This window comes from Pongo abelii, chromosome 4 (genome assembly GCF_028885655.2).
Source record: "Pongo abelii isolate AG06213 chromosome 4, NHGRI_mPonAbe1-v2.0_pri, whole genome shotgun sequence".
NCBI lineage: Eukaryota > Metazoa > Chordata > Mammalia > Primates > Hominidae > Pongo > Pongo abelii.
Genome location: NC_071989.2, coordinates 42,259,955 through 42,287,148, shown reverse-complemented (window position 1 = coordinate 42,287,148; position 27,194 = coordinate 42,259,955). Strand labels below are relative to the sequence as shown.

The following is a 27,194-nucleotide window of genomic DNA, read 5'->3' as shown; positions in this document are numbered from 1 at the left end:
TAAGATTGTAAAGGAATATATTTATTTATTATTTTTATCATAAAATAATTTAGATTGCCAAGTTCTATGCAAAGTTCTGAATTAATAGTTATTTTGGCTTTAAAATGCCACTGTAAACTTAATTACATTAATTATACATATATGTTTACTTACATAGAAATTAGTCACCCCTTGACTGCTGACATTTGAATCTACTTTTTCATAAGCATTTCTTATTAAGTATATCAATGATAATATCTAATTAATTTACAAGCTACCATGCTAAGGCAAACTGGAAATTCTTTAGGGTAAAAGAGATATATCAGGTTCACGGGTATTGTGTTCAATATTAACATCATTGTGGCCGTTTTTTTCTTAAATATTGAACTTATTCAACTGTGATCAGAAACCATGCCCCAAATGACTTCAATTATTTGAAATTTGTTCAACTTACATTATGATCTAAATTTTGCTAAGCATTTATGTGCCTTAGAAGGAAAGTGAATTCTGTCATTTGTGGCTAAGTGCTTTCCACAGCTTTAAGTCAGCTCGATAGTTTTGTTTTCAGATCTTCTATATCTTTTTTGGTCTTTTGGATAAATATATTTTAAAATCAAAATCATTTCTGAGTTTTGGTGAAGCAATGTAAGAAGCTTGAAAGTCATCACTCTGTCCTGAACACAGGTAAAAGCTGAATAAACCAAAATGTCAACAACTCTTATTAGATCCTAAGAGAAGTGAGATCATAGGACAAACGTCTACATCCCAGCTGGAAAGACTGACAGGTGAATAAAGAGAATCACAGAGCTCATCAAACCAGAAACTCATGAGCCGCAACCTCCATGAAACCCAGTGTCAGGGTAGGAAAACCTAAACTGTAGTTGATGAATAATTGCTGGAGTCTCAATGCAGACAAGCACGAGAATTTAAAACATCCAGGGGACCCAGTCATCAAGGCCCCAACACTTTTGTGAGTTCTACCTCCTGGAGCGCTACCATGTTCTCACAGTGAATATCATAGAAAAACATCCTCATACTTTGAGCAGGGGAAAGGAAAAATGAATTATTTTTAAGTATACCCTTCAAGAAAGATGAAGAGCATTCCCTTCTTCCTAAAAAGATCTGCCCTCGGTAGAAACTATTTAACCAGAGCCTAACCTGCTGATATTTCCCACAATCTAACTGACCTAGGGAAAGGAAAATACCCAACTCCAGCCCACTTTAGCTATCCCGTGCCACACAAGGTGGATGGGGAATGAGAAGGACATGTGAAGTTCACAATCCAGAGATACTGGCTCACTAAAGACTAAGACCTAAACATAGGTCTATACAACATTTTCTCTCCCCTCACATTTTACCACCATGTTATTAAAAGTCGTGTGTTACAGTTCATTTTACCTATTACATCCTTTCTGACTGTCAAGAAAAAATTACAAGACATACTAGAAGCAAAAAACACAAGTTGAAGAGCCAGAGTAAGCATCAAAGCCAGAATCAGATATGGCAGGGCCATTGGCATTATCAGACCAGGAATTTAAAACCACTATGATTAATATGGTAAAGCTCTAATGGATAAAGTGGACAGCATACAAGAACAGACAAGTAATGTATGGAGAGAGATGGAAATCCTAAGAAAGAACCAAAATGAAATGCTGGAGATTAAAAATACTGTAATAGAAATGAAGAATGCCTTTGGTGAGCTTATTATCAGGTTGGTAAAAAAGTAATTGTGATTTTTGCCATCACTTTCAATTACAGGAAGATGGTAAAATGCACACAAGCAAATGTTTCATTAGTTAACTTGAAACTTGAATATTCTTAGCATATACCATAGTTTTCAATACACTCGTGCTGCAAAAAGGCATTGTAATTAGATGCCATGCAGGCTTGTGTAACGGTCAGGAAAATGTAAGATCATTTCTCTACAGTAATATTCCTCACAAGGAGCTTATTACAATTACATGTCTCTATGGTTTTTCATTTCTAAGGTATTTCAGTGCCTAAACTGAACTTAGAAATTTGAGAACACCCCAGCTGAAAATAGATATATGTAGGCATGCAGGAACAGAGATTTGATCATATCCTTTGAAAAATTATTTAACTTCCCAGGTTAGGGGAGGTCAGTTCAACATTGGTGGTTAAAGAAATTTTTGAAGGGCCAGAGACTGAGAAGTCAAGTTTGGAAGAGATGGTTGCATTATATTACAATGAAATTAATATTTATTATTTCCATTTTACTTAGGATAAAGCTTTCTAAATGAATGTAATGTTATAATCTCTAAGAAAACCAAGTCTAATTGCCTCTCATTAAGATTGCAATCTTAAAGGTCTGATTTTTCTGTAAAAACACTGTTTATTCTTAGATAATAACATATTCATAAACTCCTGTGTGTTATTTGTTTCATCATTTTCTAGTTAGACAGAATGTAGCATTTACTTGCATGAATCTGAACTCAGGCATTAAAGCTAAATGGATTTAAACTAGAGGACATTTTGTTCTCTACAAACAGCAGGATGACTGTAACATTTCCACATTAAGGCAACAACAATGAAAATAAAAACAAATCACAACAATTTATATAAATTCTAGAATTCTGTTGTTTTATCCACCTAAAACCTATCTTATTTTTTTGCATGAGAAAAGGAATAACAGAAGTTTTTTAAGGATTCACAAACCTTCTCCTTGTATTTAGAACATGTTTGCATTTTTGTGGTGTTATGCCTTCTGAGAGGTAATAATATCATAATTTTGGGTCTTTGTGCTATCTTGCCTCAGGTTAGCACTTGAGTGAAAGAACAAAGTTCAAAAGTTCACATAAACATCCCAAACAAATGATTTGGAGAAAGGGAACACTCCTTTGAAGTGCCCTCTGTGTTTGGTACATAAATACAAACAGTAGCATCACATTTTGTTCTTTGTCCTAAAGCTCATTGAAATTCAATTATGTTTCAGAATGGAAGAAAGTGAATAGTAGGCTAGATGTGTCCTTAAACCAATAAATTCCATGAAAATAACTCAATCCTTCCTTGTTTTTATATCTTTTCTCCACCTGCTCCACCTGTGCCTCCAAGTGAAAGCAATTTTACAGTCAACAGTTGTTATAGGGTTTGGATTTTTTTTTTCCTCTCTCTCTCTTAGTCAAAAAGATGGTAAATCTTGCTTTGAATGGGGCCAAACAATGGAGCCTAGAGGGAAGGAAAATAGAGAGTAGGACCAGAAAAAAATTTTAAGTGAAATGAGGGCTTTTATATCACAATGTAGGTGGAACCTGCCTTTAAATTCTCCTTGAACTACCTCAAGGATGGGGACTGCTCTCATCTAGCCTTATGCAATACTTTCTGAATTTATTTTTTAAGTTACAGTTTCAATGATTATTACTACCATAAGTGAATTCTGAGTTTGAAGTGTATTTTATGAGTCAAATGTCTAACCTTTCACTCTAAGGGAAAAAAGATAAGAGTCAGAAATTTTAAATAGAAAATTTGAAATCAATGAGTATAAAATGGCTTATTTTCTCTATTTTTATTTTAACAGTTCGACTTTTCCTGTAGACTAAGGAACAGCTAATGGCTTATGTCATTCAACTCTCTTTTACAAAGTTAGCAAAAAGCTAACAGTTTTCTCTTTTGAGGTTAAGAATAATAATAACATTAATAGCTATATTTTACTGAAAGCTTATGATGTTAAGCTCTTAAATGAGCTGGGTTAGTTTTCAGCTTATAAGGTAGATTCTAGTAATAACCATTTAGCCAAGAAAACCAAATCTCAAGGAAGTTAAGTAATTCTCCCAAGTTAGTAAGTGAAAAAGTCAAAATTATAACGCAGGCTGACTTCCTTAAAAGCACACTTCACCTCTCTCCTGCACAGACTCTAACACTAAGCCTATATTCTTCCTTTCTACTACCTCACCAAACCTGAAAATTTTCTTTTCATTCTTTAAACTTTATTTTAAATAGGAACCATCCCTTAGTAATTATAAAGATTCCAGGAAGTAAATTGGAAACTACTTTCTGACATTGCTGCTTTTCTATTACTAGCTTTGTTTACCTGTGCCTTGTAGTCCTATTTCTTTCAGTGTTGCACCTGAACAGAATATTCACCATCGGCAAATCCACAAATATTTACTCATATTGCCTGAAAACATTCATTTAGCAAATATAATGTTCTAGGCTCTGTTGAATAAGTTAATAAAGAGATGGTTTAGTATGAGAATGTGAAGGGAATTATGCATTTGGCTAAACCATCCCCTTGAAGGCAATGGGAAGCATTTAGAATATTTAGTAGGATAATGGTATACTCTGATTTGATGGTAGAAAAGTCACAAGGCTGGATGTTTGGAGAAGAGCTTGGAAAAGAGTGTGTGAGACTGAATGCAGGGATATTTGTAAAGAGGATTTTGTTGTCCAATCTAGGCAAGAAATAATGAAGGTTGGGTCTATCACAATATGAGAAATTGAGAAGTAGGGTAGATAGAAGTTCTCTATTGAAGAGAACCCAACTTGGAGAGAATCAGACTGAAGTTGGGTACTGACAGCAAGAAGGAAAAATACCTAATACACTTAAGAATAAAAAGTCCCTCCATGCAGCTCAGGGTGTCAACAGAGACAGAAACACATCAACCCTGGAGTATTCATGCATAGAAGGAAAGCTGGGCTGGGCAGGGTGGCTCACACCTGTAACCCCAGCACTTTGGGAGGCCGAGGTGGCCGAATCACTTGAGGTCAGGATTTCGAGACCAGCCTGGCCAAGATGGTAAAACCCCATCTCTGCCAAAAATACAAAAATTCACAGGGCATGGTGGTGCATGCCTGTAATTCCTGCTACTCAGGAGGCTGAGGCAGGAGAATCACTTGAACCCAGGAGGTGAAGGTTGCAATGAGCCAAGAGCGCACCACTGCATTCCAGCCTGGGCAACAGAGTGAGACTCAGTCTTGAAAGAAAGGAAAGGAAAGGGAGGGGAGGGGAGGGGAGGGGGGGAGACGGGGTGGGGGGCAGGGGGGATGAGGGAGGGAGGAGGGGGGAAGGAGGAAGAGGGGAGGAGGAGGGGGAGGGGGGAAGGGGGAGTGTGGAGGGGGGAGGGGGAGGGGGAGGGGAGGGGGGAAGGGGGAGGGGAGGGGGGAGGGGAGGGGAGGGGGAGGGGGAGGGGGGAAGGGAAGGGAGGGGGAGGGGAGGGAAGGGAAAGGAAGACAAGAAAGATGAAGTGATTGCAATCACCCAGAGTTAATTTATTTTTCAATGCAGAGATGTCGCACATAAGAAGATGAAAACTAAGATAAATAACAGCCGTTTATTGTTCTCCTACCTGCACTTCAATCTGGCAACTTGGGTTTTACTTATCTTCATACACTCCTGGCCAAATGAGGAATGAGATCTGTTGCTCTGTAGAGCAGAGAAAACAAGGGAAGAAAAGCATGGAGCTAATTGTTTCTGACATAAAGGAAAATTTCCTGACACCCTCTCAGAAAGAAAGATGATCCAAAGCCCAAGAGTATAAGTGAGACATCAGAGAGTGAGCCCTTATGTCCCTGTAATATAACACATGACCAACTACCACAAATAACTACAACCCTAGCTGAGCTACCCCTCTAAATCTTGCCATATTTAACATCACTTTTTGAGCTCTAGAGAGTTAATTTAAAGAAGTGGAGGTGGATTATTTAGTCTGCATAAAGTAAATTTGAAAGATTTTACTTTGCATCTAGATAACATTATCAGATTGACTAAGTTCTCTTTTTTCATTTTCCAAGTAAAACACTTATAAAAACACAAAAATATAAAATAATAGCAACACTAAAAACTAAAATTGACAGGAAGCTGATTGTTAGAAACTATTACAAATGCCATGGATAAAATTTGCTAATTAAAATGAATAGTAACCTCATATTATCTAATGGGGGTTACTATATCTATTTACTATTTGATTTACTATTTTTTATTTACTGGACAGTTTTATTCACTATCTCTGTCCTGACAGGCTGTATTATGAGAAGAACATGTGAAATTATATTAGCAATGATGATAGGCAGAGGTATGATAAACAGAAGGGAAATAAAATGTGGCCGAATAATGAGATTTACACCATGGGGACTCAAATGATAATATTTAAGTATTGAGTCTGATAATTAAAAACTAAAAAATATACAATTTAAATATGACACTAGTAAAATTTTAAAATAGGGCATTTACTATCACAAATACTGGAGAAACATATGACATATTTTTAAAAACTGAAAAGGAGAAGTATCAAATAATTATTAACAAAAGAATCAAAGCGAAATATAATGAGCAGACAAAGCAATTGCAATGGCTTAAATTCAACACAAAATCAGTTTGCCTAAAAAAAATTAAACAATATAGCACAGATAAGTTAAAAGAAAAATGATGGGCCAAGACATTTAGGAAAAGACCAAGAAAAAATTCAGGTAAATAATTAAGTTATATAAGGAAAATCATTTTATGTTGAAAAACATTTCAATTCATAATAAAATGATGACTATCACAAAACTTGTTTACTGAATAATGCTCTCACAATAGCAAATATGAAAATTAGAAAATGCTAAAGTTGACAGAAATGCTAAAGTTGACAGAAAATTCTAAAGTTGACAGAAAATGCTAAAGTTGACAGAAATAAAGTTGACAGTATTAGAAGTGCATAATAACCCCTCCTTCACATTTTAGCAAATTTGGTAGGCAAAAATGAGCATATAAAGGATATTAATTATACACTCATTTAATTTATATCATATAGACAATACAGAGTATGTTATACAATATAGGTATCACTCCTTTAAAAATAAAATACAGGATTATAAATCATTCTACTATAAAGACACATGCACACGTATGTTTATTGTGGTACTATTCACAATAGCAAAGACTTGGAACCAACTCAAATGCCCATCAGTGATATACTGGAAAAGAAAATTAGGCACATATACACCATGGAGTACCATGCAGCCATAAAAAAGGATGAGTTCACGTCCTTTGCAGGGACATGGATGAAGCTGGAAACCAGCATTCTCAGCAAACTAACACAAGAACAGAAAACCAAACACCACATGTTCTCACTCATAAATGGGAGTTGAACAATGAGAACAGATGGACACAGAGAGGGGAACATCACACACCAGGACATGTTGGGGGGGTGAGGGACTAGGGGAAGGATGGCATTAGGAGAATTACCTAATGTAGATGACGGGTTGATGGGTGCAGCAAAACACCATGGCACGTGCATACCTATGTAACAAAACAGTGCATACTGCACAGGTACTCTAGAATTTAAAGTATAATAATAATAAAAAATACATAATTGCAAAATCAATAAATTCGACTACATCAATTATCACAAACAGAATTAGTAAGCAAATTAGACTATTTGGAATCAACAATACAGATAGATATGATTTTGTAAATAAATATTTATATAAATAATTTTTTTCAGTGTTAGCAACCCAACAGAAAAATCAGCAAAGGACTGACTACCAACAGAAGTGATCCAGACATATAATAAAAATACAAAGAAATTTTAAGCTCATTATTCATCAAATATATGCAAATTAAAACAGCAATGAAATTAGAATGGCGTCACTAAAAAGTCAGGAAACAACAGGTGCTGGAGAAGATGTGGAGAAATAGGAACACTTTTACACTGCTGCTGGGACTGTAAACTACTTCAACCATTGTGGAAGACAGTGTGGCGATTCCTCAAGGATCTAGAACTAGAAATACCATTTGACCCAGCCATCCCATTACTGGGTATATACCCAAAGGATTATAAATCACGCTGCTATAAAGACACATGCACACGTATGTTTATTGTGGCACTATTCACAATAGGAAAGACTTGGAACCAACCCAAATGTCCAACAATGATAGGCTGGATTAAGAAAACGTGGCATACATACACCATGGAATACTATGCAGCCATAAAAAATGATGAGTTCATGTCCTTTGTAGGGACATAGATGAAGCTGGAAACCATCATCCTCAGCAAACTATAGCAAGGACAAAAAACCAAACAGCGCATGCTCTCACTCATAGGTAGGAACTGAACAATGAGAACACTTGGACACAGGAAGGGGAACATCACACACCAGGGCCTGTTGTGGGGTGGGGGGAGGGGGAAAGGATAGCATTAGGAGATATACCTAATGTAAATGAAGAGTTAATGGGTGCAGCACACCAACATGGTACATGTATACTTATGTAACAAACCTGCATGTTGTGCACATGTACCCTAGAACTTAAAGTATAATAAAAATATATATATATTAAAAAAGCAAAAAAAAAAAAAAAAAGAAATTAGAAGACACCCACCAAATAAATTTTTAAATTATTAAACCAAGAGATGTCATAGGCTGAGCAGTTTCATACACTGCTGGTGGTAAAGATTTCTGGCAAATAATTGAAAAACTATAGCCTTAACAATGTTCACGTATTTTCTTTTTATTCAGTAGAGTATACGTTATAGAAATAATACAAAGTATGCAAAAGATTTCTGCATATAAATGTTCCTTGAAATACTAGCAATAAAAAGAAAAAAATCCAAACCCAAAAAATCCATAATCTTCTATTTTGGACTGTTGGAAGGTTTTTTTTTTTTTTTTAACTTACCATTAAAAAAAAAAAAATTTAGAATGCATATACTGAACCCCTGAAGGTTTCAGGCAATACTTCATAATCAATCTTGTTAATATTTTGGTTGTGAAATATCTCACTCTAACTGGGATAAATTAACGAATAACCACAAATCAGTTCAGTTGAATCTTGCCACCAAATTAAATCAAACCAGCTCAGATGCCACCAAATGAGTTACAAAGATACTTTTCATAGCTATTTGGATTTTAAATTATATATACAGGATTGAGGAATTGTAATGATATAGTATTAAGTTATGAAGTATCCATATGATAGACTATGACTCAGCAGATAAAAATTACAGAATTGAAATATTTTACAGTACAGGGAAAGGCTCTTATATATATGTAGTGAGGATGTTAGCATTTGAAACTGTATAGAGAGTGTATTTCCAATTATTCATAATATTTATGTGTATAGAAAAGGTCTAAATGACACACTATGAATGTTAGCAGTAGTTCTCTACAAGTGTTAGGGTTACAGTTGATTGTTCAGTTTTATTTATAAATCTTGTTATATTTTCCAATTGTTTAATAATGAGCATATATTGTTTTTATCTCAGAAAAAAATACTTGGGTTAAAAGAAACAAAAAAAAATACACAGGTAGCTAAAGTGTAACCTAAAATTGTTCTCATATATTTAAGATGCTATTGGATAAATCTAAGTAAATGCTCTTCAATTCACAGAGAAAGGGATGCATACATTTGGCACAAAAAAACCATAAAATATAATTTATTGGCTATAAAGGTGATTAATAGCAATAATAGTTCACTTAGGAATGTTTTGGAATCACAATCCCTAAGAAAGTTTAAATAATTTACAACTCCTGCCTGTATGCTTTTAGTTATCATAAGGATGTGTTTTATGTTCCAATTTCCTGCTTTAGAAGTATGTTGATAAATTGGTGATAGTGTGCTATATGGAGATTAAAGAAAAGGGAGTAAGGAATGAGAAATTCATTAACTTCAAGACTCTTTCTATCCTTTTTTATTCATTTCATCCTGGAATATGGAGAAATGACAACACAAGAAAGTATTAACCTATATGTTTGCTCACTAAAATTCATTATTCCAAATGTCATCCTGAATATATACTGGAGACTTTCTATGAACCTTCCTTATCTCTTAGTATTTTAATTCTCAGTCAAAAGTCTTAATTAATAGATTATGTAATTTTTTAATTTAACACACACCCCCCAAAGCTTTTTACTTTAACATTACCATGAGTGGCTCAGTCTCTTCATTCCCTAAAAAGACTGGAATTAAAATAACTCTTAAGACTCTTAAGACTATCCCTATATTAAATTTGCACTAAGCCCCCAGGTTAGGACAGACTGAGCTCCTCCGGGCTATTACAAACAAGTTTTAACTGCAAAATAGATTGATGCCTCTCTTCGCTTTGTTTTTTTTTATTTTTTTATTTTTTATTTTATTATTATTATACTTTTAGGGTACATGTGCACAATGTGCAGGTTAGTTACATATGTATACATGCGCCATGCTGGTGTGCTGCACCCATTAACTCGTCATTTAGCATTAGGTATATCTCCTAAAGCTATCCCTCCCCCCTCCCACTACCCCACAACAGTCCCCAGAGTGTGAGGTTCCCCTTCCTGTGTCCATGTGTTCTCATTGTTCAATTCCCACCTATGAGTGAGAATATGCGGTGTTTGGTTTTTTGTTCTTGCGATAGTTTACTGAGAATGATGATTTCCAATTTCATCCATGTCCCTACAAAGGACATGAACTCATCATTTTTTATGGCTGCATAGTATTCCATGGTGTATATGTGCCACGTTTTCTTAATCCAGTCTATCATTGTTGGACATTTGGGTTGGTTCCAAGTCTTTGCTATTGTGAATAGTGCCGCAATAAACATACGTGTGCATGTGTCTTTATAGCAGCATGATTTATAGTCCTTTGGGTATATACCCAGTAATGGGATGGCTGGGCCAAATGGTATTTCTAGTTCTAGATCACTGAGGAATCACCACACTGTCTTCCACAATGGTTGAACTAGTTTACAGTCCCACCAACAGTGTAAAAGTGTTCCTATTTCTCCACATCCTCTCCAGCACCAGCTGTTTCCTGACTTTTTAATGATTGCCATCCTAACTGCTGTGAGATGGTATCTCATTGTGGTTTTGATTTGCATTTCTCTGATAGCCGTGGTGGTGAGCATTTTTTCATGTGTTTTTTGGCTGCATATATGTCTTCTTTTGAGAAGTGTCTGTTCATGTCCTTCACCCACTTTTTTATGGGGTTGTTTGTTTTTTTCTTGTAAATTTGTTGGAGTTCATTGTAGATTCTGGATATTAGCCCTTTGTCAGATGAGTAGGTTGTGAAAATTTTCTCCCATTTTGTAGGTTGCCTGTTCACTCTGATGGTAGTTTCCTTTGCTGTGCAGAAGCTCTTGAGTTTAATTAGATCCCATTTGTCAATTTTGGCTTTTGTTGCCACTGCTTTTGGTGTTTTAGACATGAAGTCCTTGCCCATGCCTATGTCCTGAATGGTAATACCTAGGTTTTCTTCTACGGTTTTTATGGTTTTAGGTCTAATGTTTAAGTCTTTAATCCATCTTGAATTAATTTTTGTATAAGGTGTAACGAAGGGATCCAGTTTCAGCTTTCTACATATGGCTAGCCAGTTTTCCCAGCACCATTTATTAAATAAGGAATCCTTTCCCCATTGCTTGTTTTTCTCAGGTTTGTCAAAGATCTGATAGTTGTAGATATGCGACGTTATTTCTGAGGGCTCTGTTCTGTTCCATTGGTCTATATCTCTGTTTTGGTACCATTACCATGCTGTTTTGGTTACTGTAGCCTTGTAGTATAGTTTGAAGTCAGGTAGTGTGATGCCTCCAGCTTTGTTCTTTTGGCTTAGGATTGACTTGGCAATGCGGGCTCTTTTTTGGTTCCATATGAACTTTAAAGTAGATTTTCCAATTCTATGAAGAATGTCATTGGTAGCTTGATGGGGATGGCATTGAATCTATAAATTACCTTGGGCAGTAGGGCCGTTTTCACTATATTGATTCTTCCTACCCATGAGCATGGAATGTTCTTCCATTTGTTTGTATCCTCTTTTATTTCATTGAGCAGTGGTTTGTAGTTCTCCTTGAAGAGGTCCTTCATGTCCCTTGTAAGTTGGATTCCTAGGTATTTTATTCTCTTTGAAGCAACTGTGAATGGGAGTTCACTCACGATTTGGCTCTCTGTTTGTCTGTTATTGGTGTATAAGAATGCTTGTGATTTTTGTACATTGATTTTGTATCCTGAGACTTTGCTGAAGTTGCTTATCAGCTTAAGGAGATTTTGGGCTGAGACAATGGGGTTTTCTAGATATACAATCATGTCATCTGCAAACAGGGACAATTTGACTTCCTCTTTTCCTAACTGAATACCCTTTATTTCCTTCTCCTGCCTAATTGCCCTGGCCAGAACTTCCAATGCTATGTTTAATAGGAGTGGTGAGAGAGGGCATCCCTGTCTTGTGGCAGTTTTCAAAGGGAATGCTTCCAGTTTTTGCCCATTGAGTATGATATTGGCTGTGGGTTTGTCACAGATAGCTTTTATTATTTTGAGATATGTCCCATCAATACCTAATTTATTGAGAGTTTTTAGCATGAAGGGTTGTTGAATTTTGTCAAAGGCCTTTTCTGCATCTATGAGATAATCATGTGGTTTTTGTATTTGGTTCTGTTTATATGCTGGATTACATTTATTGATTTGTGTATATTGAACCAGCCTTGCATCCCAGGGATGAAGCCCACTTGATCATGGTGGATAAGCTTTTTGATGTGCTGCTGGATTCAGTTTGCCGGTATTTTACTGAGGATTTTTGCATCAATGTTCATCAAGGATATTGGTCTAACATTCTCTTTTTTGGTTGTGTCTCTGCCTGGCTTTGGTATCAGGATGATGCTGGCCTCATAAAATGAGTTAGGGAGGATTCCCTCTTTTTCTGTTGATTGGAATACTTTCAGAAGGAATGGTACCAGTTCCTCCTTGTACCTCTGGTAGAATTTGGCTGTGAATCCATCTGGTGATGGACTCTTTTTGGTTGGTAAGCTATTGATTATTGCCACAATTTCAGATCCTGTTATTGGTCTATTCAGAGATTCAACTTCTTCCTGGTTTAGTCTTGGGAGGGTGTATGTGTTGGGGAATTTATCAATTTCTTCTAGATTTTCTAGTTTATTTGTGTAGAGGTGTTTGTAGTATTCTCTGATGGTAGTTTGTATTTCTGTGGGATTGGTGGTGATATCCCCTTTATCATTTTTTATTGCATCTATTTGATTCTTCTCTCTTTTCTTCTTTATTAGTCTTGCTAGTGGTCCATCAATTTTGTTGATCCTTTCAAAAAACCAGCTCCTGGATTCATTAATTTTTTGAAGGGTTTTTTGTGTCTCTATTTCCTTCAGTTCTGCTCTGATTGTAGTTATTTCTTGCCTTCTGCTTGCTTTTGAATGTGTTTGCTCTTGCTTTTCTAGTTCTTTTAATTGTGATGTTAGGGTGTCAATTTTGGATCCTTCCTCCTCTCTCTTGTGGGCATTTAGTGCTATAAATTTCCCTCTACACACTGCTTTGAATGTGTCCCAGAGATTCTGGTATGTTGTGTCTTTGTTCTTGTTGGTTTCAAAGAACATCTTTATTTCTGTCTTCATTTCGTTATGTACCCAGTAGTCATTCAGGAGCAGGTTGTTCAGTTTCCATGTAGTTGAGCGGTTTTGAGTGAGTTTCTTAATCCTGAGTTCTAGTTTGATTGCACTGTGGTCTGAGAGACAGTTTGTTATAATTTGTGTTCTTTTACATTTATTGAGGAGAGCGTTACTTCCAACTATGTGGTCAATTTTGGAATAGGTGTGGTGTGGTGCTGAAAATATGTATATTCTATTGATTTGGGGTGGAGAGTTCTGTAGATGTCTATTAGGTCAGCTTGGTGCAGAGCTGAGTCCAATTCCTGGGTATCCTTGTTAACTTTCTGTCTCATTGATCTGTCTAATGTTGACAGTGGGGTGTTAAAGTCTCCCATTATTATTGTTTGGGAGTCTAAGTCTCTTTGTAGGTCACTCAGGACTTGCTTTATGAATCTGGGTGCTCCTGTATTGGGTGCATATATATTTAGGATAGTTAGCTCTTCTTGTTGAATTGATCCCTTTACCATTATGTAATGGCCTTCTTTGTCTCTTTTGATCTTTGTTGGTTTAAAGTCTGTTTTATCAGAGACTAGGATTGCAACCCCTGCCTTTTTTTGTTTTCCATGTGCTTGGTAGATCTTCCTCCATCCTTTTATTTTGAGCCTATGTGTGTCTCTGCACATGAGATGGGTTTCCTGAATACAGCACACTGATGGGTCTTGAGTCTTTATCCAATTTGCCAGTCTGTGTCTTTTAATTGGAGCATTTAGTCCATTTACATTTAAAGTTAATATTGTTATGTGTGAATTTGATCCTGTCATTATGATGTTAGCTGCTTATTTTGCTCGTTAGTTGATGCAGTTTCTTCCTAGCCTTGATGGTCTTTACAATTTGGCATGATTTTGCAGTGGCTGGTACCGGTTGTTCCTTTCCATGTTTAGTGCTTCCTTCAGGAGCTCTTTTAGGGCAGGCCTAGTGGTGACAAAATCTCTCAGCATTTGCTTGTCTGTAAAGGATTTTATTTCTCCTTCACTTATGAAGCTTAGTTTGGCTGGATATGAAATTCTGGGTAGAAAATTCTTTTCTTTAAGAATGTTGAATATTGGCCCGCACTCTCTTCTGGCTTGTAGAGTTTCTGCCAAGAGATCCACTGTTAGTCTGATGGGCTTCCCTTTGATGGTAACCCGACCTTTCTCTCTGGCTGCCCTTAACATTTTTTCCTTCATTTCAACTTTGGTGCATCTGACAATTATGTGTCTTGGAGTTGCTCTTCTTGAGGAGTATCTTTGTGGTGTTCTCCGTATTTCCTGAATCTGAATGTTGACCTGCCTTGCTAGATTGGGGAAGTTCTCCTGGATAATATCCTGCAGAGTGTTTTCCAGCTTGGTTCCATTCTCCCCATCACTTTCAGGTACACCAATCAGATGCAGATTTGGTCTTTTCACATAGTCCCATATTTCTTGGGGGCTTTGTTCATTTCTTTTTATTCTTTTTTCTCTAAACTTCCCTTCTTGCTTCATTTCATTCATTTCATCTTCCATCACTGATACCCTTTCTTCCAGTTGATCGCATCGGCTCCTGCGGCTTCTGCATTCTTCACGTAGTTCTCAAGCCTTGGCTTTCAGCCCCATCAGCTCCATCAGCTCCTTTAAGCACTTCTCTGTATTGGTTATTCTAGTTATACATTCGTCTAAATTTTTTTCAAAGTTTTCATCTTCTTTGCCTTTGGTTTGAATTTTCTCCTGTAGCTCGGAGTAATTTGATCGTCTGAAGCCTTCCTCTCTCAACTCGTCAAAGTCATTCTCCATCCAGCTTTGTTCCATTGCTGGTGAGGAGCTGCATTCCTTTGGAGGAGGAGAGGTACTCTGCTTTTTAGAGTTTCCAGTTTTTCTGCTCTGTTTTTTCCCCATCTTTGTGGTTTTATCTACTTTTGGTCTTTGATGATGGTGATGTACAGATGGGTTTTTGGTGTGGATGTACTTTCTGTTTGTTAGTTTTCCTTCTAACAGACAGGACCCTCAGCTGCAGGTCTGTTGGATTTTGCTAGAGGTCCACTCCAGACCCTGTTTACCTGGGTATCAGCAGCGGAGATTGCAGAACAGCTGATTTTCGTGAAACGCGAATGCTGCTGTCTGATCGTTCCTCTGGAAGTTTTGTCTCAGAGGAGTACCCGGCCATGTGACGTGTCAGTCTGCCCCTACTGGGGGATGCCTCCCAGTTAGGCTGTTCGGGGATCAGGTGTCAGGGACCCACTTGAGGAGGCAGTCTGCTCGTTCTCAGATCTCCAGCTGCGTGCTGGGAGAACCACTGCTCTCTTCAAAGCTGTCAGACAGGGACATTTAAGTCTGGAGAGGTTACTGCTGTCTTTTTGTTTGTCTGTGCCCTGCCCCCAGAGGTGGAGCCTACAGAGGCAGGCAGGCCTCCTTGAGCTGTGGTGGGCCCCACCCAGTTCGAGCTTCCCGCCTGCTTTGTTTACCTAAACAAGCCTAGGCAATGGCGGGCACCCCTCCCCCAGCCTCACTGCCGCCTTGCTGTTTGATCCCAGACTGCTGTGCTAGCAATCAGCGAGACTCCGTGGGCATAGGACCCTCCCAGCCAGGTGCAGGATATAATCTCCTGGTGCGCCGTTTTTTTAAGCCCATCAGAATAGCGCAGTATTAGGGTGGGAGTGACCCGATTTTCCAGGTGCCGTCTGTCACCCCTTTCTTTGACTATGAAAGGGAACTCCCTGACCCCTTGCGCTTCCCGAATGAGACAATGCCTCGCCCTGCTTTGGCTCCCGCATGGTGCACTGCACCCACTGTCCTGCACCCACTATCTGGCACTCCCTAGTGAGATGAACCCGGTACCTCAGATGGAAATGCAGAAATCACCCGTCTTCTGCCTCGCTGAGGCTGGGAGCTGTAGACCAGAGCTGTTCCTATTCAGCCATCTTGGCTCCTCCCTCTGCTTTGTTTTGTCTTTAGATTGATTCATGTAGGCTTAGCACAAATTGTTATAATTAAGCTTCTGGTGGTATTTTTTCAAAGCAGAAAGAAAGCCTATGAAGGGCATAGGATCATTTTAAATGTACCTGAAGTCTTTAGCGATAAGAGAGGATACACTTTAGCAGAAGGTGAAGCATGTTGTTGTTGCAGACTTCCTGGATAATAGAAAGCCTCAGAATTTAAGGTTGTAGTTTCTAGAAATATAAATAGTAACCAAAAACCAAGGACACGTCCTAGCCATGCCAGGGGACCTGCTGAGCTTAACAGTGGTATGCTGGCACCAACTTGCCCTGGCTCAGGAAAGCCATTGTGCTCATCTCCTCCTACCTCCACATTGAGTGATGTCATGTTGGTAGTTTCAAACTGGCCATGCTGGGAGTGGTTGAACCACAGATATCATCAAACACTACAAATCAAGGTTTGTTTGTCTTTTCCTGAGAGGTGATTGTTAAACATTTGCTAACACACAGTTAATGAGGAGGTATAGTTTTGAGAATTTTAATAACATACTTAGTGGTAGATATGATTGTGCACTATAGCTGTGCTACTTCAAGCAACATAATTAACACTGGGTAGAAATAAGTGATAAAGGCAGAGACATAAGAAATGTGGATAGATTGTCACCTTTTAATAATGAGAAGCAATAAGACCTCTGGAGTACTGAAGACCACAATCCTGCCTGAAGACTTTAATCCAACAACCTGAGAGAGTTCTATGACCTATGGTTGTCTGGAACGCAATACTATTTTGCAGATTCACACCAATTAACCAATCTTACCTTGAGAGTAGTGGGCCACAAACTAAGACATAGGGGCAAAATCCAGTCACTGCTTAAACTTTTTGAAATAAAGCTTTATTGCAAAACATTAATGCTCATTTATGCATTGCCTGTAAAAAGACTACACAGTCTACAAGACTGAAAAAATTTACCATCTAGCGTTTTACAAAAAAAAAAAAATTGCTGATGTCTGCTTAAGAGGATCAATACCTTTATCCCAATAGAATTAAGGCTCTCATGGAAAGTGTCAAGAGGGCTTTGCCCTCAACACCAAGTTCCAAGAATAGAAGCATGATGTATGATGGAATGAAAATTAAAAGTAAACTCAGGAGTTTGGAATCTTGGTCAAAGTCCACAAATTTAGATCAAATAAAAATAAATGTAAAAGACTTGAACTTAAGGTTTTTTAATGAATAAAAATATATGTTTATTTCATTTTGAAAGAAAAAATTTGGGAAAGTTAGGTGTCTACAGATTATATATGAGAAAAACTTGGCCACTAAATAAAGCCAACACAATCTAACACAATATCAGTTGAAGTTTATAGGTTAAACAAAGTGTCATTCAGAAGTTATTTTCAGAATACTACTACTTAAGAAATACATACAAACTTAAATATTTAGAAAGAACCCTAAAAAAACCACTTACCAAAATGTTTAAAGTGGTTCTATCTGGGTTTAGAGATTATAAACGCTGTTCTGTTTTCTTCTTTCTATATTTTCTTCATTTCACACTTTTTTAAACAACGTGTTTGTTATTGAGTTTTTAGTACTTTTATAATTTTCTAAGTAATAGAGTTTGAATTTTTGTTCCCTTCAAACCTCATGTTGAAATATAATCTCCAATGTTGGAGGTGTGACCTGGTGCAAGATGTTTTTTTCATGGGGGTAAATCCCTCATAAATGGTTTTATGCCACCCCCTTTACAAAGTGGTGATGAGTGAGCTCTTGCTCTTATAGTTCAAAAGAGATATGGTTGTTTAAAAGAGCATGGCTTCTCCCCATCTCTATCTTGCTTCCACTCTCACCATGTGACATGCTGGCTTCCCATCACCTCAGGTCATGATAGTAAGCTTCCTGAGGCCCTCAGCAGAAGCCAAGCAGATGTTGGCACGAAGTTTCTCATTCAAACTGCCCAACTGTGTGCTACTTAGGCCTATTTTCTTTATAAATGACCCAGTTTTAACTATTCCCTTATAGAGACACAAGAATTGACTAATATAGAAAATTAGTACCAGAAGTGGGGCATTACTATAAAGATACCAGAAAATGTGGAAGCAGCTTTGGAGCTGAGCAATGGGCAGAGGTTGGAAGAGTTTGGAGGGCACTGAAGAAGAAAAGAAGATGAGGAAAAGTTTGGAATATTTTAGAGAATGATTAAATCGTTGTAACCAAAATTCTGATAGAAATATGGACAGTGACCAGGCGTGGTAGTTCACGCCTGTAATCCAGCACTTTGGGAGACTGAGGTAGGCAGATCACCTGAGGTCAGGAGTTTTTTGAGAAATATGGACAGTGAAGGCCAGGCTAAGGAGGTCTCAGATGGAAAAGAGAAATTTATTAGGAACTCGAGCAAAGGTCACACTTGTTATGCATTAGCAAAGATCTTGGTTGCCTTGTGTCCAGGCTCTAGGGATCTGTGGCAGTTTGAACTTAAGAGTGATGACACAGTAACTGGCAGAAGAAATTTTTAAGCAGCAAAATGTTCAAGAGTTAGTCTGCTTCTAACAGCCTGCAATCAGATATGGGAACAAGTAAATGACTTAAAGTTGAAACTTATATTTAAAAGGGAAGCAGACTGTAAAACTCTGGGAAATTTGCAAGCTAGCCATGTGGCAGAGAAAAAAGAAGCATTTTCAGGAGAGGAATACAAGCAGGCTGTGGAGGAACCACTTGCTAGAGATATTAGTATGACTAAAAGGGAGCCAAGGGCTCATATCTAAGACCAATGGGAAAAAGACTCCAAAGGCATTGCAGAAGTCTTCAAGGCAGCCCCTCACATCACAGGTTTATAGGCCTAGGAGTAAAGAATGGTTTGGGGGGCCAGATCCAGGGCCCCATTGCCCTGCTCAGTCTCAGAACACTGCTCCCCACATCCCAGCAGCTCTAGCTCCAGCCTTGGCTCAATAGGACCCAGGTACAGCTTGAGCAACAGCTTTGAAGGTCACAAGCCACAAGATTTACTAGCTTCCATATAGTGTTAAGTGGCAGGCACACAGAATGCAGGCATGAAGGAGGCTTGACAGCTTTCTCCTAGATTTCACAGGATGTGAATCCTGCTACAGGGCTGGATCCCTCACTGAGAACTTCTACTAGGGCACTGTGAAGAGAAAATGTGGAGCTGGAGCCCCCACACAGACATGGCCTACTGGAGCTGTGGAAAGGAGGCCACTGCCCTTCAGACTCCAGAATGTTAGTCATGGGCAGCTTGCATCCTGAGCCTGGAAAACCTGCAGGTACACACCTCCAATTCATGACAGCATCCACAGGGACTTCACCCTGCAAAGCTACAGAAGCAGAGCTGCCCAAGGCCTTGGGAACCCACCCCTCGCACCAGTGTGCTCTGGATGCAGGACATGGGATCAAAGGAGATTATTTTGGAGCTTTCATATTTAATGCCTGCTCTGCTGGGTTGCAGACTTGCATGGGGCCTATTACCCCTTTGTTTTTGGCCAGTTTCTCCCTTTTGGAATGGAAATGTTTACCCAATGCCTATAATACCATCCTATCTTGGAAGAAAGTAATTTCTTTGATTTGTGTTTGATTTTATAGGTTCATCAGTGGAAGGAACTTGGCCTTGAGTCTCAGATGAAACTTTGGATTTGAACTTTGGAACTTTTAAGTTAAGTCTGGAACAAGTTAAGACTTTGGGAGTCTATTGCAAAGGCATGATTCTATTTTGAAATGTGAGCAGGACATGAGATTTGGTGGGTCAGGGGATGAATGATATAGTTTGGACATTTTTCCCCTCCAAATCTCAAGTTGAAAAGTAATCCCCAAAGTTGGACGTGGGGCCTGGTGGGAGATGTTTGGATCATAGAAACAAATCCTTCATGAATGGCTTAGCACTGTCCCCTTGGTGATGAGTGAGTTCTCATTCTGGTAGTTCATGTGAGATCTGATTATTTCAAAGAGCATGGAACCTCTCCCCACTCTCTTTCTTGCTCCCACTCTCACCATGTGACATGCTGTGTCTTCGTCTCCTTCCACCATGATTGTAAGCTTCTTGAGGCCTCTCTAGAAGCCAAGCAGATGCTGGCACCATGCTTCTCATACAGTCTGCAGAACCATGAGCCATTTAAATCTCTTTTCTTTATAAATTACCCAGATTCAGGTATTCTTTTATAACAATGCAAAAACAGCCTAACACACTTTTAATTGTAGTCTCCAGATCAAAAAAGTTTCTAAAATGTGAATGTAGGTAACACTACTAAACTATACACTTAACAATGGTTAAGATGTTAAATTTTACGTTATGAATATTTTGCCACAAGTTTTTAAAAGCTAATAATAAGAAAAGTAGTTTAGTATAGTGAGATACCAGCTTATTACTTACTATTGAATGGTTCTGTACAATTTTTAGCCCTTCTGAGCCTTATTTTCTCCTCTGTAAAATAAGATTAGTAATAGAACTATATACCATATATACTCTAATATAGTTAGCCAGTCTCTCATTAATACACACAATATTCTTTCTACTGAGCAAACTTACTTTAGATCTCTTGCTTCAGTATAACAAAGCAACAATGGAGTCTAATAAACTCTGGCTTCTACTGTAGATTAGAGAGATCTCATTCTAACAACATATGCTGGGCAAATTCTTAAATGAGAGAGCTGAACTCATACATCAATTAATTAGTCTTAACTCTATGGAAAGACAATTCCAGCAGGAAGAGATGAGATGTAAGCACTTGCTTCCCTGGGGCAGACGAAGCCAGATGTCAGTAAGAATAATTCAGCTACAATTGTTAATAAATTAATAGAAGCTAAGTGTGGGCTAGTGAGAGACCATAGAGCCCTAGGAATTGCAGATGAAGGTAAAGTTCTCGCCTTTTCTCCATAGACCCCACCAGCACTCATGAAAAAGACTGGCAAGAGTCCTAAGAATCAACTCTTATGGGGCTGGCCTGAAGGTAGGAACTGCAGCTACTGCAGAATGGCACTGGGGCCATAGCAGAAACATACTTCAAACTCAGCCTGCCTCCTAAATAGATTAACTCAATCCCTGACACTAAAGGCCTAACAGAAAAAAAAGATACACGCACTTCCAGAAATAAAAACCATTCTTTCCTACTAACATGACTAGTATTTAACAAAAAATGATGAGGAATACAAAAAGTAAGGAAAATAAAACACACACGCATACACACACTACCAAGAAAAAAAGCAATCACCAGAACCAGATTCAGATATGATGCAGATGTTGAAACTAAATGACAGGAAATTTAAAATAAATATGATTAATATGTTTTAAAGTTCTAAGGGAGAAGGTGAACAACATGCAGGATCAGGCAGGTAATTTCAGCAGAAGGATGGAAACAACAAGAATGAATCAAATGGAAATGTTAGAAACAAATAGCACAATAACAGTGACAAAGCATGCCTTCAACTGAGTCATTAGTAGACTTAGAGGAATCTAGCAAAAGAATTAGTAAACTTAAAAATAGATTGACAGATATTACTCAGACTGAAACACAAAGAGAAAAACATACTTGGGAAAAAAAAATCCAAAAACCACCCCCCAAAAAAAAAACAAACAAACAAAAAACAAGAAGAGAGAATCTAAGAGCTGTGGAACAATATCAAAACCATCTAACATACATGTAATTGAAATTCTAGAAACAGAAGTAGAGAAAAAGACAACAGAAATACTTGAAGGAAAAAGGCCAAGAATTCTCCAAAATTGATGACAGACACCAAACCACAGTTTCAAGAAGCTCAGAGAACACCAGGAAAGATAATTACACAAACATACACACCCCAGACCAAGGATACCATCTTCAAACTGCTGAAAGCAAAAGACAAAGAAGAAATGTTGAGACAACAAAAGAAAAAGGAGGATACATACATACGGAGAAAGAAAGATAACAATTAGAGGGATGATGCAAGCCAGAAGACACTAGTCTAGCTTTACAGTGCTGAAAAAGAAAAATTCTCAACCCAGAATTCTGTCCCTAGTAATAATATCTTTCAAATAGAAAAATAAAGACTTTCTAAAGTAAACAAAAACTAGGAGAATTCATTGCCAGCAAGTTTATATACTACATAAATGTTAAAGAAAATTTTTCAGGCAGAATTTTAATGGGTCTAAAAGATAATCAGCTATTTAAAGCAAAAATATTAGCTTTAACCCATTATCAACCCATTATGTATTAATAGCATATGTAAATCTAAAAAGAATGACAATAGCAACAAAAGATTGAATGTGTAAAAAGTAATGGGATTGCTGGATCAAATGATAGTCCTGTTTTAAGTTCTTTGAGAAATTGCCAAACTGCTTTCCACAGTGGTTGAAATAATTTACATTCCCACCAACAGTGTATGGGGGTTCTCTTTTCTCTGAAATCTTGCCAACATCTGTTATTTTTACTTTTTTCTTTTTTTTTTTTTTTTTTGACAGCATCTCGCTCTCTCACCCAGGCTGGAGTGCAGTGGCATGAACACAACTCACTACAGCCTCAACCTCATGGGTTCAAGAAATCTTCCCCACTCAGCCTCCTGAGTAGCTGGGACCTCAGACATGCACCATGATATCTGGCTATTTTTTTTTAATTATTTTTTGTAGAAACAGGATCTCACCATGTTGCCCAGACTGGTCTCAAACCCCTGGGCTCAAGCAACCCTCTCGCCTCAGTATTCCAAAGTATTAGGATTATAGGCATGAGCCTATTTTAATAATAGCCATTCTGATTGTTGTGAGATAATATCTCATTGTGGTTTTGATTTGCATTTCTGTAAAGATTAGTAAGGAGGAACATTTTAAATATGCGTGTTGGGTGCTTGTATGTTGTCTTTTGAGAAGTGTCTGTTCATGTCCTTTGCCCATTTTTCAATGAGTTTGGTTTGGGTTTTGCTTATCGTTTAAGTTCCTAATAAATACGAGATATTAGATCTTTGTCAGATGTATAGTTCAAAAATATTTTTTCCCACTTTGTAGGTTGTCTGTTTACTTTGCTGATAGTTTCTTTTGCTGTGCAGTAACTCTTTAGTTTAATTAAGTCCCACTTGTCAACTTTTGGTTTTGTTGAAACTGCTTTTGGAGTCTTCAACATGAAATCTTTGCCAAGGCCTATGACCAGAATGAGATTTCCTAGGTTTTCTTCTTGGGGTTTTTATAGTTTTTGGTCTTACATTTAAGTCTTTAATGCATTTTGAGTTGATTTTTGTATATGGTGAAAGAAAGGGGTCCGGTTTCAATCTTCTATTTATGGCTAGCCAGTTATTCAGCACTATTTATTGAATAAGGAATCCTTTTCCCATTGCTTGTTATTGTCAGTTTTGTTGAGGATCAGATGGTTGTTTGTGTGTGGCTTTATGTCTGGGTTTTCTAGCCTGTTCCATTGGTTTTATGTGTCTATTTTTTTACCAGTACCATGCTGTTTTGGTTACTGTAGTCTTGTAGTATAGTTTGAAGTTGGGTAATGTGATGCCTCTGGCTTTGTTCTTTCTGCTTAGGATTGCTTTGGCTATTCAGGCTTATTTTTTTGGTTCCATATGAATTTTAGAATAGTTTTTTCTTCAATTCTGTGAAAAAATGTCATTGGTGGTTTGATAAGAATAACATTGAACCTGTACATTGCTTTGGAAGTATGGTCATTTTAAAAATATTGATTTTCCATTTGTTTGTATTATCTCTGGTTTCTTTCAGCAGTGTTTCTTAATTTGCATTGTAGAGATCTTTCACCTCCCTTGTTAGCTATATTCCTAGGTACTTTATCTATTTTGTGGCTACTGTGAATGGCATTATGTTCTTGATTTGGCTCTCAGTTTGGACATTACTGGTGTATAGCAATGCTACTAATTTTTATACATTGATTTTTGTATCCTGAAACATTACTGATGTTATTTGTCAGTTCTAAGAGCCTTTGAGCAGAGACTATGGGATGGAGTTTTTTAGGTATAGAATTATATATCATCTGTAAAGGGAAATAATTTTACCTCCTCTCTTCCTATTTGGATGCCTTTCATTTTGTTCTCTTGCCTGATTGCTCTGGCTAGGACTTCCTTACTATGTTGAATAGAAGTGATGAGAGTGAGCATCCTTGTCTTGTATACATTCTCAAGGGGAATGTTTCCAGATTTTGCCTGTTTAGTATGATGTTAACTGTGGGTTTGTCATAAATGGCTCTTATTACTTTGGGGTACAGAACTGAAAAATTATGATCCAGGCTTTGAAAAGAGAGTAGGAAGAAGATGTGCATGTTTTTGAAAATACATATTTATAAAATGAAATAAGTAAGAGTGTAAAAAACCTATTCACAATTATTGACAGCCATCTGCACATAAATTCTTTGTAATTTATTTTAATCAATCTATTTCTTCCTTTAATAAACTAAACATAATATAACAGAGAAGAAAACGATAGAACCAAAACTGTAAAATGCTAGAATAGAGAAAGAAACATTTTGCCTCTTTTAAGATGCATACTAAAATGCACATAATCAGGAAAGAAGATGAGGACACTAGATGATTTATGACCCTATGGAGTGGTCTTTATAGTAACAATCAAGGCAATCATTATTTCCAGGAAGATTATCTAGCATATGAAATGCTAGTCATGCATAGAACTATTATTAGACCAAAAATATTTTTCTTTTATATCTTAACTCTTAGCAGGAAATACACTCCATTAAAAAGTAATCAGTTGACAAAAAGTAATCTGTTAAATTGGTTAACTTTTTATTATCTTGTTTGTACTTTTAAAAAGTATAGTTACAGAAGCAGCACATGTGCACTATAGGAAAATTTTGAATTTAATTAAATCAATTTAATTACCATCAGTGTCCACCAATGCTAATCACCTTAATGTTTACCTTTCCAGGTCTTTATACACATACACACACACATACACACACACACACACACACACACACACACCTCTTTCTAGTTTTACATCAATATAAAATTTTATTGTACATACCATTCCTCAATCTGGTTTTGTTTTTTTAGTAACTTTCTCTTTCAGTACATTTTATCTCATCTACTGCTCAGACTATGTTCAAAATTCCCCCAGTTGACCCAAAAATATTACATACAGTTCATTTGTCCATTCAAATATCAAATGTAGGATCCAATCTTGCATCTGGCTTTTATATTTGTTAAATTTCTTATAATTGATTACAATCTCTTTTTCATAATACTAAGTTTTTTAAAAACCCAAGCCAATTACATTCTGTAGAATATTCCTGAATTTGTCTATTTGCCTTGCTGTACTATTATTGAACTTGTTAGCCTGTATCCTGTATTTCCTGTCTATAGTCTATATTCTGTATTGTGTATTATGTCAGAAGCTTAATAAATTTAAATTATTTTTGCCAATAACAATTAAAGTGATGGTGTATACTTCATGTAGCATCATACCCAAAGTCACATAATATCTGGTTAACCATCATTGGTGGCACTATGATTGATAAATTCTTACACTAAGTTATTTTGTTTTTCCCATCCACTATACAGATAAGCTTTTTTCCTTATGATTAAAAAGTAATCTATTAGGGTTTTTTTTTAACAATTAACCAATGACCAGTTTATCATCAATCATTTACTTAATGGTTTTGAAACCAATTAATATTTTCCCCTTAATCTAATAATATCATTTGGGCCAGTAAAATTACATTTTCTATAATTTCTTGCATATTTTATAACTGGTTTTCTTCTGTAATACAGAACTTTTTCTCAAATATTAGGAAAATTGGTTAACAGGTGAAGATATAATAAATGGAATTCTCATACACACCTCATGGGAATATTTGTATCACCTCTTTGGAAAACAATCTGCCATTATCTAGCCAAGGTAAAGATATATACAATCTATCACCCAGCATTTCCATTTTAGGTTTAGCATTTTTCAATTTCAGGATACACCACTTAAAATCAGAACTCTACCGCTGTAAATGAGGCATCTATAAGTGCTAACTGAGAACCAATTTCTCAATATGTTAAATGAGAAAAATTATAATGTCTTATATATCAACTCAAAACTTCAACCAATTTTCTAAAACAGAACTAATTCACAGTAGAATGCCTATATGTAACAACCAATCATGTTTGGATGTAAAAAGATTTAAACATTCATTAAATGGTTGCTTTGTATACAGTAACCACAGTACTATGGCCTTTATTGATTCTCAGCTGTACCTTTCACAGCATTTACACTTAATTCTATTTAAAATAGAACTCAAGATTTCACTCTTATCCCCACCTTCTTTTTTTCACAACACACACACATTGTTTTGTTTAAAATGTAGTATTGAGCTTTGGGGGCATGAATATACATTTTTTTGTGTGTGTAAGACATCAGCAAGTAATATATTGCAAAGACACCTACATTCTAAAGTTTGGGTTTTAAAATCCAAGAGGTGTTTCACCAGGAAAATGTTAAGGTGTGCAACTCACCATTTATCCTAAATACATCCACACACATGCATTTGTAGCAGCATTGTTTACAGTAACCAAAAACTGTAAACATCCTCAATGTTCACTTTTAGTAGCATGCATGAATTATGAAATATTCATATAATGGGAGAGTATATTAAAAAGAAAATTATATAGCCAAATATTATAGTATGGATTACCTCCAGAAACATGAACCAATACATTCCTGCTCATTTTAAATTATCTAGTCTGAGATGTTCTATCAGCACAAAATTGATTAAGACATAGGGATACCTCCAGGGTGGAGGAATAGAACTGTAATTAGGGAGAACGGCATGAATAGACTGGATATGTGTTTTGGAATGCTGCCAGTTTTACTTTTTGACTTCGGTTACACAAGTGTTTGTTTTATAAGCACTCATTAAACTACAATATATTTTCATGAACTCTTCTGGAAATGTATATGTTTCAGAGTAAGAAAAGGAAAAAGTGAGTGGAAAAAGTAAGCTTAGGTATTCATAAAGGAGACAGGATTGCAGGATGCTGCTAAGGGGCACCAACCCTTGGCTGCTCTATCTGA

The 27,194-nt window shown here is 36.9% G+C and overlaps 1 protein-coding gene across 5 annotated transcripts in view; it reads right to left on the bottom strand.

Annotated features, from left to right (window-relative positions):
* The window catches only part of FBXO4 (F-box protein 4), a 362,228-nt gene that overhangs the window by 289,376 nt on the left and 45,658 nt on the right, over window positions 1-27,194 (bottom strand). For 2 of the 5 annotated variants that reach the window (XM_054555523.2, XM_054555522.2), the window contains exon 6: window positions 5,283-5,359. The exons of the other annotated variants lie outside the window; for them this stretch is intronic. In XM_054555523.2, the coding sequence (XP_054411498.1) occupies window positions 5,310-5,359 (50 nt within the window). In that variant the 3' untranslated portion in view covers window positions 5,283-5,309. The remainder of the gene's footprint in view (window positions 1-5,282; window positions 5,360-27,194) is intronic. 5 annotated transcript variants of the gene reach the window in all.